Here is a 13,520-nt window from a genome sequence, read left to right on the forward strand (position 1 = left end):
CCTGTATAATTTCACAGGCCTGTGACAGACAGCAGGTGAGGCCATTTTAGTAGGAAACAATCACTATGCCTACAGTATATAAATATACAGTACATGAAATCTCTGCTGCTGATGTGACTGGAGAACAACACATGCACATGGGAGCGAATATCTGTGAGGTGTGGAGAGGAGGAGGGGCTCTGTGGCTGTCATGGGCTCATTCATGGCTTTGCCTGCTTGCTTGCCAGCCAGCCTGCCTGCCTGGCCATTTTGGATGATCGTGGGGGTACGCCTCCTTGTTCTGTGTGTCACACAAATGCTGTGGGGACAACAGCAGCTATCTAAACAGGTGCTGGAGAGATTTGTAAATATAAAAATAAATGTGTCTAGTTCTAAGACAAAAGGATCACACACATCTGTGGAAGCTCTGTGCAGTATGAGGGGGGGGGGGGGGTTGGATAAATACAGAGAACAACAACAAGAGGATAAACCTTGCACCCCTCGGTGCCCCCCTTTCCACCCCACTGTAATATCTAGAACACTCAGCTCATTATAAAAAAAGAGACCTTTATTCTGTATGAAATAAATGTCCTTTTACACGCTAGTATATAGAATATGCTTATGTTATGAAATGTGGTGGCATGGCACAGGTGATGCTGTCTGTATGATTTTGTGTTTGTAAGCAATGTATAAAATTGAGAAGTATGTTCATTGTTGCAATCTGGTTTATTCGGTCGCTCTCTGCGTCAAAAACCCACGGTCAGACCATCCAGCCCACTGGTGCCAGTAAATATAGCAGCTTTGTAGCTACTAAATGTTTTGTTAAAACACTACTAGTGCATAGAAAGGGGTGCCAAATAGCATACATAATGTTCATGCAGCATTTAACATAAAACATGTACACACACTGTAAAAATCCTCAGTGTTCATTTATCCATTTGCAACTGTGCAGTGTACAAATGTAACCAAATGGACCCTTTGTACACTCTCAGAGTTAGATTAAAACACTGTGTAATTACTGTGTAATGTATATATTCGAAATGAGCATGCATGCTCATTTCGAACATATACATTACACAGTAAAAAATCTTCAGTGTTAATCTAACTCTGAGAGTGTACAATTAAAGGGTCCATTTCATGCAATAAGATTGCATGAATCATGCAATAAGATTGCATGAAAAATGGTAATGCATGCGTTTATTTTGTTTTCCCATTTAGAAAAACACTCACCTTGACTGTTCTCGGTTGAGGTAATAGACGTAGCATCAGTGTTATCTGCAGCCCAGGCATCGTTTGCTGTGCGCTGGGAAACCATGGAGACCATCATGGTCTGCAGCATTTTCTCCGGAGGAAACACCGGTGATGTTTGTGCTGCATCGGCGGACCTTTTCCTCGCACCGGATCGTCTGGAGACTGTTTGTTCCTTTGTGGTTGAAATAACATCTGTAACATCCTCGGAGGAGGGTGGCTGCAAGGTGTTTGCTGCTGGGGTAGTGGTGGTGGTGGGCTCAGTGTCTGGGGCTGATGAAACAATGGTGGGCGAAGGTTCGAGTCCCGTCAAAGGGCCAACATCGTGATCAGGTGAAGGTTTTCTAGGCATAATGGTGTTGGACAGCTTCTCCAAGGTCTCGGAGGAGGTTGAAGAACGAGGCTTCTTCCCGGGGAGGAGGACAGGCGACTCATCGTAGGAGCCGATGCGAGGTGCAGCAGCAGCGTCGGAAAACCCAATATACACGTAGAAAATAAATAGCAAAAGCGGAGATATGTACATCATTAAGGACGTGAGCCTCATATTCGATCTCAGCTCTCCATGTAAAGCCCTAATATTGGTCTCTGTCAGACCTTTCTTCCCCTGAATGGACGTCGCGCTCCACCATTGATGTCTTCGGCGGCTGGACGGCTGGTGGTGATTGTTGCCCTGTGAACTAGTAGCGACTTCACCATCAGTGTTGCCAGATTTTGTGAGAGAAACAAGCAACCAGGTCTAGGAAAACGGATACAGGATAGGTGGGCACTTAGGGACATCTGGGCACCTCGATGTAAAATTGGCTATTTTGTCCAAAATGTTAAGTAATGTAAAGTATACATGATGTGAACATGCACGGTACAACATTATCAGACTTAGTAATTTATCCTTCAACTTCTTGTTAATGCCCCAAAATGTGTGGATATACAGGTTTTGTAGCAATTTGTAGCAATTGTAGAAATGTTAGACCTTAATTGTCGAATTTTAAGACGTGTTCTATGTTCATGTATACGCGTTGTGAGCTTGAATATCTGCTATTTCAAAAAAATCTTGGAAAAAAGTGGAAAATGTAGAATATTCTTTAGATGGGGGGTCCTTGGATAATAATTACCTATTCATTGTGCGGTCCTTGACATGAAATATTGTAGAACCACTGTTTTAAACAACATAAGGAAGCAAGCCCAAATAAGAAACTACACTTTAAAAACAAGCCCAAAAAAACGCAACCCGCAACAACCGATATTTTACAAGCAACTTTACAGAAAAACAAGCCCAAAGTCGCTTATAATAAGCAGACCTGGCAACGTTGCATCATGACGTGCAACCTACCATGGTTGCATCTTGACTGACACGTGCCGAAACCAATGGGAGCGTTGGAGGGAGGTCTCCGGGGCGTTGTTTCACCCTGGTTGGACAGCCCTCCTATCTCAACTCTTATGAATAAATCATAAGACACTGCAAATAGATAAACAACAGAGCGGTACGACATAGCTCTATGATATTTCATTCATAAAAAATGGTCTAATTGCCAGAACGTTGCTGAATTGAGAATAACGTCTCTGTAAAGCATGTAATTTATGCAAAAGTACTACTATGCATTGAACAATAATCCTTTGATAAATAATAATTTGACCAGCCATTTCCTCCCAAATGCATGCATGGCCCAGGCCCATGATCTAAATGATACCTTGGGCACAATGGGCTGCATACAGGTCTTCTTGAGACAGTGTATTTTGTAATTATGAGGATCTCTCTAATCAGTAGATTGTCAGCTTTTATAGAAGCCCCCACCCCCCATTCAATTTATATGCTATTTGTTGCCATTGGAAACATACGTTTGCAAGTATGAAATATCAAAACAAACAAAACAAAAAACTACTAGTATAAATGTATTATTACAGAGCTGTGTAACCCATTGCAGGATTGTAGGTCAAATTGACTTTAAAATACCCCAAAACACACACGCACGCATGCACGCGCGCACGCACACACACACACACACACACACACACACACACACACACACACACACACACACACACACACACACACACACACACACACACACACACACACACACACACACACACACGCTGTATATAAAACATATATATATCTATATAGGTATCATAAGAGATCTCCCTCTCTGTCTGTATGGAAAGAAAGAAAGACAGACAGGCAGGCAGGCAGGCTGCTGCTGCTGCAGGCAGGCAGACACTTTATTAAAACCTTTTTTCCAATGTCACTCACTTGACAGAGAGAAGAGAGAGAGAGAGAGAGAGAGAGAGAGAGAGAGAGAGAGAGAGAGAGAGAGAGAGAGAGAGAGAGAGAGAGAGAGAGAGAGAGAGAGAGAGTGTGTGTGTGTGTGTGTGTGTGTGTGTGTGTGTGTGTGTGTGTGTGTGTGTGTGTGTGTGTGTGTGTGTGTGTGTGTGTGTGTGCGTGTGTGCGTGTGTGCGTGCGTGCGTGCGTGTGAGGGCTGCAGTGCCAACCCTCCTTGATACTGCAGGTGTTTCCTTGATTTCAACCACATCTCCTTCAGGACTCCTTGATTGTAAATTTCCCTTGATTTCTTCTTGATTTGGGGAATTCTGCCGTTTTGCGTTACAACCCATGTCAGAGGTAAACATAGACTGCCCCTCCGTTCACGCACCCACTGAAGCCAGGGCCATTCATGTTCATTTGCGCTGTTTGTTGGGTTTCACAATGCATAGTCGAGCCTGAGCCCACCTGGGGAGCCAGAGAGGTCCTGGCTCCTGGTTGTCCCAGGTTCGATTCCAGGCTAGGCCAGCTATGTGTCGAAGTGTCCCTGAGCAAGACACCCAACCCCTACCTGCTCCCTGAGGCAGTGCCTGCTCCTGTTACTTAGGATGGCTCAAATGCAGGTATACCTAATTTAACTGGTATGCAAATATACAGTGACACCACAAAGGCATGGGTGGACTATATTATTCTACTATTATTATGATCATGTCCTGAAGGCCTATTTTAATTGTCCGAAAGGTAACCGGAAGAGTGGGCATCTCAACATTGTGGTGAACCTGGATGTTAAATTGGCTGCCCCCCAAATGTTAAACAAATTAAGCAAAGGAAAATGGTCTAAACTAGTATGGTTAGGCAACATAGGCACAGGGGAGGCATCATAGGCATCCTCTGGGAGTAGGCCAGGGGAGGGTAATCACTGGCACACTGGCATAAGTGTGTGAGAGAGAGGATTTTTCTTTTAAAATAAAATATTTAAAATAATAATAATTTGCAAAAATGTGGTATGCAAATTACATCCTGCACATAATTCTACATTCATTCAAACTCTGAACTCTGACTGGAGTCTGGGAGATAGGTGTAGGTTATTACCTAATGTCTAATGATCATTACAATGTCAGGATGTGAAAGAAAATATTTTAAAAGAAGAAAGTTTGTTTTGTATATGGTAAATCAAAATCTTTTGGAAATATTTTATTTTGATGTGGTGTCATAATTAAACTTGCTAATATGTCACACTGATTAAAAAGGTATGACTATGTGCAGGTGCAGACACACACGGTAGATGGCAGTAATGTTTCAAGTCAAGGATTCTTCTATTCCCAAAATGTTGTACATTTTGTATTATTCATATTATTATTAGCTTGTTGTTGTATATTGTATATTGTATATTGTTGTGTTAGCACGTCCCACCATTATTTCACTGCTGTATACCTGTATGAGTGAGTGAGTGAGTGAGTGAGTGAGTAAGTAACTAATAAAGGCCTCTCTCTAGGAATGTTTTTTTTCACCCTCTCTACAAAGATAAGAAGTCAAGGAATCACCGTGACGTAGTGGAAGAGTTTCAGGCTCCAGCCTCCCACAGTGTCGTTTGCGTCAGTGTTGCGCAACTTGCGCGACATTATTAAAGTATTATGTATTTAGCATAGGTATGATAGGTATTTAGTGTTGAAAACGATTGCATGCTTGCATACTTGCGATGCCTTGAGTTGTGACGTCACTGACGTATCCTAGGTAACCTCGCATGATTTTCTGCGGTACCTGTTGAAAGCCTGGCTTCGTTTCTTGGGAGTGTCTTTTCCCGGTGTTTCGCCCAGGTGGACAGGGTTTTGAGGTTAGGTTTAGGCATCATTTCTGTGAGGTTAGGGTTAGGCATAGTGTATGTGAGGTTAGGTTTAGGGTTGAGGTTAGGTTTAGGCATAGTTTTTGTGAAGTTAAATGTTAGCTGATTAAGCAATCGGTTTTGATAGCAGTAGCACATCAGTGAATGGGACCAAATCATGGATGAAATACTATCTGGAGGGGAGAGAACAGGTGGTGGAGGTGAAAGTGTAAAAGTGGGGGACAATGTGATCACAAGAAAAGAGGAAATTACCTACCTGGGTTGCATTTTAGAGGCACATCCTTCTAGTGAAAAAATGGAAACAAAAGAAGAAGATTTTTGTACAGGATCTGGTCACTGTAGAACACATTGAGGACTGTCTCTAGCACTCATCCAATGTCGCTTCGACTACGCATGCACCTCATGGCACCATAGCACCACCACAAAGGCCTTAAAAACAAGGCTCCAGACATCCCAAAACAAACGGGTCAGGGTACTGCAGCTCACTTTGCTATAGGGTGGAATGGCTAAGGGTAGAGGACAGATTACAGCAACTTGCTAAGTAAAGTGCCATGTTTTCATTTTCTTGATAGTGTGCCATATCTACATTAAGTTGAATTGTGACACCACATAAAAATACAATATTATTTTGATTGTCCATAGGTTATACATAACAACCAAATTTATTCTTTAGAAATATTTTCTTTCACATCAGGATCTAATGATCATTAGCCTCAGAGCAATAACCCCAACTATCTCCCAGACAACCTCCCCAGAGTTTGAATGAATGTAGAACTAGAATTATGTGCAGGACATAATTTGTATAAAAATTATGTAAGGGGATTTAATTCAACTGACTTAACTTTTTTCAATATTTCATTTTAGAAGAAAAAAACCTCTCTCTCACACTTATGCCAGTGTGCTGCCAGTGATCACCCTCCCCTGTGCCAATGTTGGCACCCGTGCCTCTAAGGTTGACTACCCCTGCACTACACCACAAAGACAGACACCCATGTACCTGTCAAACTACTTCAAAAACGTCAATGACGTCCACAATCACAACACCAGAGGGAGCTCCACAAATCACGTGCAACCCAGATTTGGATCTAACAAGGGACTAAATCCGTTCTTCTGCTATGCCACAAAAATGTGGAATGTCCTAGGCTACCAACATAGTCATAGTGGTTCTCAAATATTTTCATGAAAATGTTTTGTGCCAGGGAGCATTTGTGTTGTTTAAATGTTTCTAAAAAATAAATAAAAAATAAATAAATACTCCAAATATTTGCAAAAATAGTTTTTGAAAATAGCAGTTTTTGAATAATACATGCTTAGATCTGCTATGATTTAAAGCGCTCATCTATCATGTGGCTTCTTTTGGGCTTGCTTTCATAGACCTGACTGGCTTCGTGTTTCCCTCGCAGAACCTGGCAACACTGCTGTGGGACTGGGGAAGAGTAGTAACTAAGGAGGAAGTTACATGCGCATAACGTTCTGGTGGCTACAATGGCGCCTCTAGATCTCGATAAATATGCTGAAATCGCAAAGCAGTGTAAATATCTACCAGAAAACGACCTTAAGGTAACTATGCGTTTGTTGTAGTGTCTTTGGTGAAGTCATAATCACACAAAAAATGAGCCACATTTTTGTTCCGTTTTAGTGTAGCATACATAGCTAACGTTAGCTTAGGTAGGTAGCTAGTTAGCTAGCTAGCTAACGTTCGTTAGCTTATAACGTCACTTGGGTCAGGAAGTAAAATGGTTATGACTTTTAATAGTAACCCGTGATCTGTTAAAATGCCATAATATAATAATAATAACGTTAATATCACAGTTTCTGCAGGTTCTTATTTGACTACTATGCTGTCTGAGCTGACAATAATGACTATGATATGGCTGAATGTTTCAGCTAGCTAACATTGACAGCATACATACGATTTCTTGTACATGTCCATGACCATTACACTTTCATATACACCTTTTTAAACAATGAACACATTAATAACTTATAATAACATATCCCGTCATAATAACTAACTAAATATGCCTTTAAATCAACTGTATGCTAACGCTGACATTGAACATGACAATGATATTTAACTCCATCATTTTGTGCTTGCTTGGAGTATAATACCCTGATTTTGTGTTGTCTTATGTGTTGTGTTGTGTTTTGATCTGGTTGATGTTTTTCGTTTTTTTGCCAATTGTTTTGTATTGTATGTTTACAGTATATTGTACTGCTGTCTGTAGGACACCCTCGAAAACGTGATGCTACATCTCAAGGGGTTATTCCTAATAAAGAGTTTCTATATATATATATATATATATATATATATATATATATATATATATATATATATATATATATATATATATAACAGCAGTTCTGACTGATGCTCGCCCGTCAGTTGGCATTAATGGCACGTTTTATCTTGTTTCACGCCGTGTAATATGTGTCCCCTCGGTGTCAGATCTACAGTTTGCAGATTGTCATACTGAATTAGCTGCCACAGACGTTGGTTGTTAGTTAATGTTTTGCATAAAACCCGGAACCTGGTGTTTGGTTTTCAATCTCTACAGAGGTTACTAGGTTACACAAGACTAGGTGTGTGTTTGTTTTTAAACTCTACAGATGTTTATGTGACTGCCTTTTGTTTTTGTCTTCCATCTCTGCAGAGGTTATGTGACTATGTGTGTGACCTCCTCCTGGAGGAATCAAACGTGCAGCCTGTGTCTACTCCTGTGACAGTGTGTGGTGACATACACGGACAGGTAAAAACACTACCAGGGGTCTTCAACAGGGGGTCCGGGAGCCCTAGGGTGTCCGCAGAGTTGCTACATGGGGTTCTCCAAATCATTGTGTGATGGGAACCCCCCCTTAATTTCACATTAACCACTTGAACCCTAGCATCCCTATTCTGGTTGGAACATTAGCCGAAAATAGCAGATAGTAGTAGATCGTCTATTTTCGGCAAATAGTGTAGTGTAGAGGGAAAAAAGAGCAGACCACGTACAGAGTGAAAGGTCAAATTTGCTAAGTATTGACGATTTAAGTGGTTAAATGTCTGAAAATACACATTAACATGAATCCAACACTGATGACAGTGCTGTCAAACAAGTCTATATGAAGCATGTCAAACAAGTCTATGAAGCTAGCAATCTATGAAAAAGTTTAATCTGCAACAAAATTGTATACAACATGTAGTGGAGGGTCCCTACTTCATCTCTCTCTCAGCTAAGGGGTCCTTGGCCTGAAAAAGGTTGAAGACCCCTCGTCTGTACAATTATTGTGGGTGGGAAATGGTATTGCAATAAGTAATATTGTTGTCCTGTAGCGACTAAACACTGCTGGAATGTTGTTAATGTTAATTTAAAATAAATTGGGTTGTCAGTGTCCCACATTTGTGCCATTTGGAAAGATTTTTGTGTTTTGTTTTGTTTTTTCACAGAATATTGTATTTTATAATATTGTTTACATTCTGCCATTCATTGTGGATTGGAAAAACCTAAATATTAGATGTCAAAATCAATTTTATTATAGCAACACAAATGTAAAAATCAACCAGTATTATCACCTGTAATTGTTTGTTTTTTCTAGCCAAATATTGGTGTAGGTGTATGGTCCATAGATCCCATCGCTGTGGAAAGAAGTTAACTCAATTTAAATCTCTTTCCTTATTTGCTTTCAGTTTTATGATCTTTGTGAACTCTTCAGGACTGGTGGACAGGTCCCAGACACAAATTACATATTTATGGTTGGTATTACACATTAATTCCCACCTTAAAGTCATTCCTCTGCTGGATCTTGAATTTGTCAATTTGCATGCACAATAAATAAATACAATAAAGTCTGTTTTACTTTCTCTTTTTAAGGGTGACTTTGTTGACAGAGGATATTATAGCTTGGAGACATTCACATACCTGCTGGTGTTGAAGGCCAAATGGCCTGACCGCATTACACTCCTCCGCGGAAACCATGAAAGTAGACAGATCACCCAAGTGTATGGCTTTTACGGTGAGACATTTAAAAGTTATTTTTATAGTGATATTGAATGAAACCCATTCTCACTCCCTGCCTGTTTTAAGTAAACGGCTCTATTTTTCATCTTTCAGATGAATGCCAAACCAAATATGGGAATGCAAATGCCTGGCGTTATTGTACCAAAGTGTTTGACATGCTAACAGTTGCAGCAGTGAGTATTAGAGATTGACAATTCATTTCCACTTTAACACTTTGGATACTGCAATTTTATGAAATCTAATAGACTTGGGAACGGCACAATTTATCATGAATGTAGTCTTCCACATTACATTTTCTACAATTGTCAGCATATTGGCAATATTAAAATATTAATTTCAGGAAATGTTAGTTGGAGAAAAGGCTGTACAAAAAGATAAAACATTGTGATTAATACTCATGACAATTTCTAAAATGTGATCAGGATGAGAATTGTAGCCAAAATATTGTAGCCCTAAAGTTGTAGTGAGTTTGTACACACCTTACCTTAACATTGAATTATGTGTGTTAAATTTTCAGTTGATGGATGAACAGATTCTGTGTGTTCATGGAGGCCTCTCGCCAGACATAAAAACCCTAGATCAGATCCGAACTATCGAGCGGAACCAGGAAATCCCCCACAAAGGAGCATTCTGTGACCTGGTCTGGTCAGACCCTGAAGATGTAGACACCTGGGCAATCAGTCCCAGGGGGGCTGGGTGGCTATTCGGTGCAAAGGTCACAAATGAGGTGAGATATCATATCACTAGACGTTATACATTGCTTTAACTGTTATGTAATTGTCTGACTCCAGAGGGTAGCAGTAGGTGCATCACTGGCTCAGCCAGTACATACTGTGCAACATACAGTATGAAGACAAAAATGTCATGGTTTCAAATTAGTCTTTTGAAAAATGTCCCTTATAATGACATGCCCAAATTAGGTATACCAGGTATAAAGTGGTTAAAATTCGGGACACATCGGATCGGATGTATAATTGCAGGCACTGATGTTGCCAAAAAAGTTAAATAATGGCACCAAACCGATATATCTGTCGGGCTCCAGTCCAAATATCCTGCGGTGCATATCATGCCCTCTCCTCCCTTTCCTGTCATTCTTGACCACTTAAACCGTATATACTAAGTTGACGCATGCTTTCAAATAACTCTGCAAAAGGGTCTGAGGCCGCGCCCCTGTCCAAACACGCCCCCTCGGCCGTTCCAGAGTGACAGTGATGCTGTTTGCTATGAGGACATAGGCTATACACAGCACAGTTATATATCAAGACGATGACGCAACGTAATTATTATATTTATACATATATTATATAAAGTGCAGGTTGGCTGCCACTCTTAGGCCACTCTTAGTTCTTTTAGATCGCCTTTTAAAACACCCTTCTGTTTGCTGCTGCCTTTCACACATTTTATTTCCCCCCGTTCTCTTCTGGTCGATTTTCCAATAAATGGATGAGGCATCACCAAAAGTTTAGTCTGAAGTTGCACTGCTTTTTAGTCTCGCTAAATTGTAGGATAATAAGTAGGTCTATATGCTACCCAACGTAATGATATAATGTATGGATGGAGTAGCCTATATAGAGATTAGTCACTATATGAATTTCTTTCTAATGAATTAACATGCTTTGGTGCCTCATCATTGTCTTGGGTCATCTTTCTGCTATTGCAGCTATTGAGTTAAAAAGAAGAAAATAGATAGGCTTATATAGGACTTATTTGTAGAATCACTTCTACAAATCAGAATTTGTAAAATATGCATACATACAGTACATACATGCATACATAGCCTACATGTATACAGTATAACCACCTGCCTACCTGTACATAGACCCATTTATCTACTTTTTGTATATGAGCATTTTTGAAGATGAGATGAATGAATGCTAGCCCATAGAGCACCGAAGTCCTGACGTCACTGCCAGTAGAGGGCGCTTTCCGCAGGTTCATGGCTTTACTTTTTGTATTGATATCCTCATTGGGTAATCTTAGATCGCTTCATATAAGAACTGTGTTCCAAAAATAAACACACCACCCTGGCGTTTTTACTCATATGGATATGAAGCATCGACTGAAGGTGTAAATGTACACATTTACCCAAAGAGTAACACAATATAAACACTAGAAACGAGTCAAACAACCCAAACACTACATTTCCCAAACGCGGCTGCTGTGGGGACAGTGATTTCAGACCCGGAAGTAGTAGTTCTTACGACTTTTAAGGCAGAATTAATTCAATTTTCGCCAGAAACAGGCTGTATCAAATATGAATGAATATCATAACCGATGCAGAGCCACCCCCCTGACAAAAACGCCAGGGTGGTGTATTTATGTTTGGAACACAGGTCTTATGACGTGATCTAAGATATGATATATATATATATATATATATATATATATATATATATATATATATATATATATATATATATATATATATATATATATATATATATATAAAAAGTTGTTGCAATTGTTAGTTTGTATCCACTAATCAGTCTCTTTCTGTGTCTCTCCCCTCCCTTTTTTCCCTTTCTTCAAAATTGTGTAGTTTGTGCACATCAACAATCTGAAGCTGATCTGCCGGGCACATCAACTTGTCCACGAAGGCTACAAATTCATGTTTGATGAAAAGCTGGTTACGGTGTGGTCCGCTCCTAATTATTGCTACCGCTGTGGCAATATCGCCTCCATTATGGTCTTCAAAGATGCTAACACAAGAGAGCCTAAGCTCTTCAGAGCAGTGCCTGACTCTGAGAGGGTTATTCCTCCCCGAACAACAACCCCATATTTCTTGTAATCAGAGTTTGACATACACCAACCTAGCTGTCACATTTGTTCTGTGTCACAGACAAAGGACTGAAAGTGTCTGTGACCGTGGCATCAGCAGTTATGAGTCTATATTGATTTTGTATGATAGTTAGTATTTCCACCTAATTTCTGCTCTCGGTGCCAACTGTCAACGGCTATTTTCTACACAATATATTTAATGCCATTATTCTAAACTTAAAAACATATCATATGAGGAGATCATGGCTCTTGGCTGTCCAAGCACACAGCATTATTGCTAATGCTGTGTAAATGTTACATTGAATAAGGCCTAAAATTACCCAGTCATCATCTGACCCTTGTAAAAATTGCGTATTTTTTTGATCTCCTCTGTAGTTTACAATAAAAATAATTCACTCTGAAGAGCAAATCAGATTTAGGTTGAATTTCTCTGTGGTGAAGTACCAGGTGTATTACTGTTATTTACAATGTTTTATCTTATTTTTGCTATGGAAATGTATGTAAGATAATTAACGATGAAGCACTGCACAAAAGCAAAAATTGCTTTTATCATTATAGTCCTATTGTTTCATTTGAATCAAACACTTAGTTCTGTAATGGTATCTTATAAATAAAGCTGTAACCATTGAAAATGATGCAGATCAACTCCTTATATCCACTCATCGTCTTACTTGTACTATGGAATAAGTTCTATTTTTCTTGTAAGGTAGTAAGTAGCCTTGGATCAAGACTGTCTTAGATTTTTTTTTCTTCGATTCTGACATTTGTGTGTCTATACACTTTTTTCTTTTTTTTTACACCACAGCTGTTGATTCAGCTTTTATATACAACATGGCAGTAGTTCTCAAAGTGGGATCCAGAGACCCTCAGGGTTCCTTGAGGGGGTTCCAAATGGATGCTTACAGGTCTGTAACTCAGAGTGTACAAATGGAACCAAATGGACCCGGGTCCATTTGGTTCCATTTGTACACAAGAGTTATGGGGGTCCTTGAAATTAAACATTTGAGAACCATTGCAGTATGGTATTCTAAGTGTGTTTTTTAGAGAGAGACTGACAAGTGGATAATATAACAAGTTGTACATGGTGGATGGGAGGACACATACAAATTAATAGAAAAGATAATAATCAAGAACAATATGACTTGAATGCAATCATAAAAACTGATTAGGCTTTATTATGAACATAAAATCTCCTAATTAGAATTACAGCTGGAACTGTCGAATGAACGCAGACATAGATGTGACGTCACTGGTCATATGTGCATTTGATTACGTGTAGTTGCCAGGGTTGCCATGTCCGCTTATTATAAGCAATGTTGGGCCTGTTTTTCTGTAAAGTTGCTTGAAAATATTGGTAGTTGCGGGTTGCGTTTTTTTGTTTCTAAAGTGTAGTTGCTTATTTAGGCTTGCTTCCAAA

General features: G+C 39.7%; 2 protein-coding genes across 2 annotated transcripts in view; one reads left to right on the forward strand and one right to left on the reverse strand.

Annotated features, from left to right (window-relative positions):
* LOC308088639 (multiple epidermal growth factor-like domains protein 9) overlaps positions 1-1,874 on the reverse strand; it is a 28,359-nt gene extending 26,485 nt beyond the window's left edge. The window contains exon 1 of the mRNA XM_080433180.1: positions 1,210-1,874. Coding sequence (XP_080289306.1) covers positions 1,210-1,771 — 562 coding nt within the window. The 5' untranslated portion in view covers positions 1,772-1,874. The remainder of the gene's footprint in view (positions 1-1,209) is intronic.
* Positions 1,875-6,756: 4,882 nt separating this feature from the next.
* On the forward strand, positions 6,757-12,738 carry ppp6c (protein phosphatase 6, catalytic subunit). Its single transcript, XM_080432766.1, has 7 exons — positions 6,757-6,887; positions 7,982-8,077; positions 8,995-9,060; positions 9,179-9,320; positions 9,419-9,498; positions 9,843-10,052; positions 11,865-12,738. Exons 1-7 carry the CDS (start codon positions 6,813-6,815, stop codon positions 12,111-12,113), a joined length of 918 nt encoding a protein of 305 aa, XP_080288892.1. The 5' UTR covers positions 6,757-6,812; the 3' UTR covers positions 12,114-12,738.
* The last annotated feature ends 782 nt before the right edge of the window (positions 12,739-13,520 follow it).

The sequence above is a fragment of the Gymnoscopelus braueri genome (assembly GCF_963280865.1).
Source record: "Gymnoscopelus braueri genome assembly, chromosome: 7".
In the NCBI taxonomy this organism is placed as follows: Eukaryota; Metazoa; Chordata; class Actinopteri; order Myctophiformes; family Myctophidae; genus Gymnoscopelus; species Gymnoscopelus braueri.

Coding starts and splice junctions, on each gene's coding strand:
- ppp6c (XM_080432766.1), top strand. CDS start 6,813: ATGGCGCCTCTAGATCTCGATAAATATGCTGAAATCGCAAAGCAGTGT. Junction 8,078..8,994: donor GTGGTGACATACACGGACAG/GTAAAAACACTA, acceptor ATTTGCTTTCAG/TTTTATGATCTTTGTGAACT. Junction 9,499..9,842: donor ACATGCTAACAGTTGCAGCA/GTGAGTATTAGA, acceptor TTAAATTTTCAG/TTGATGGATGAACAGATTCT.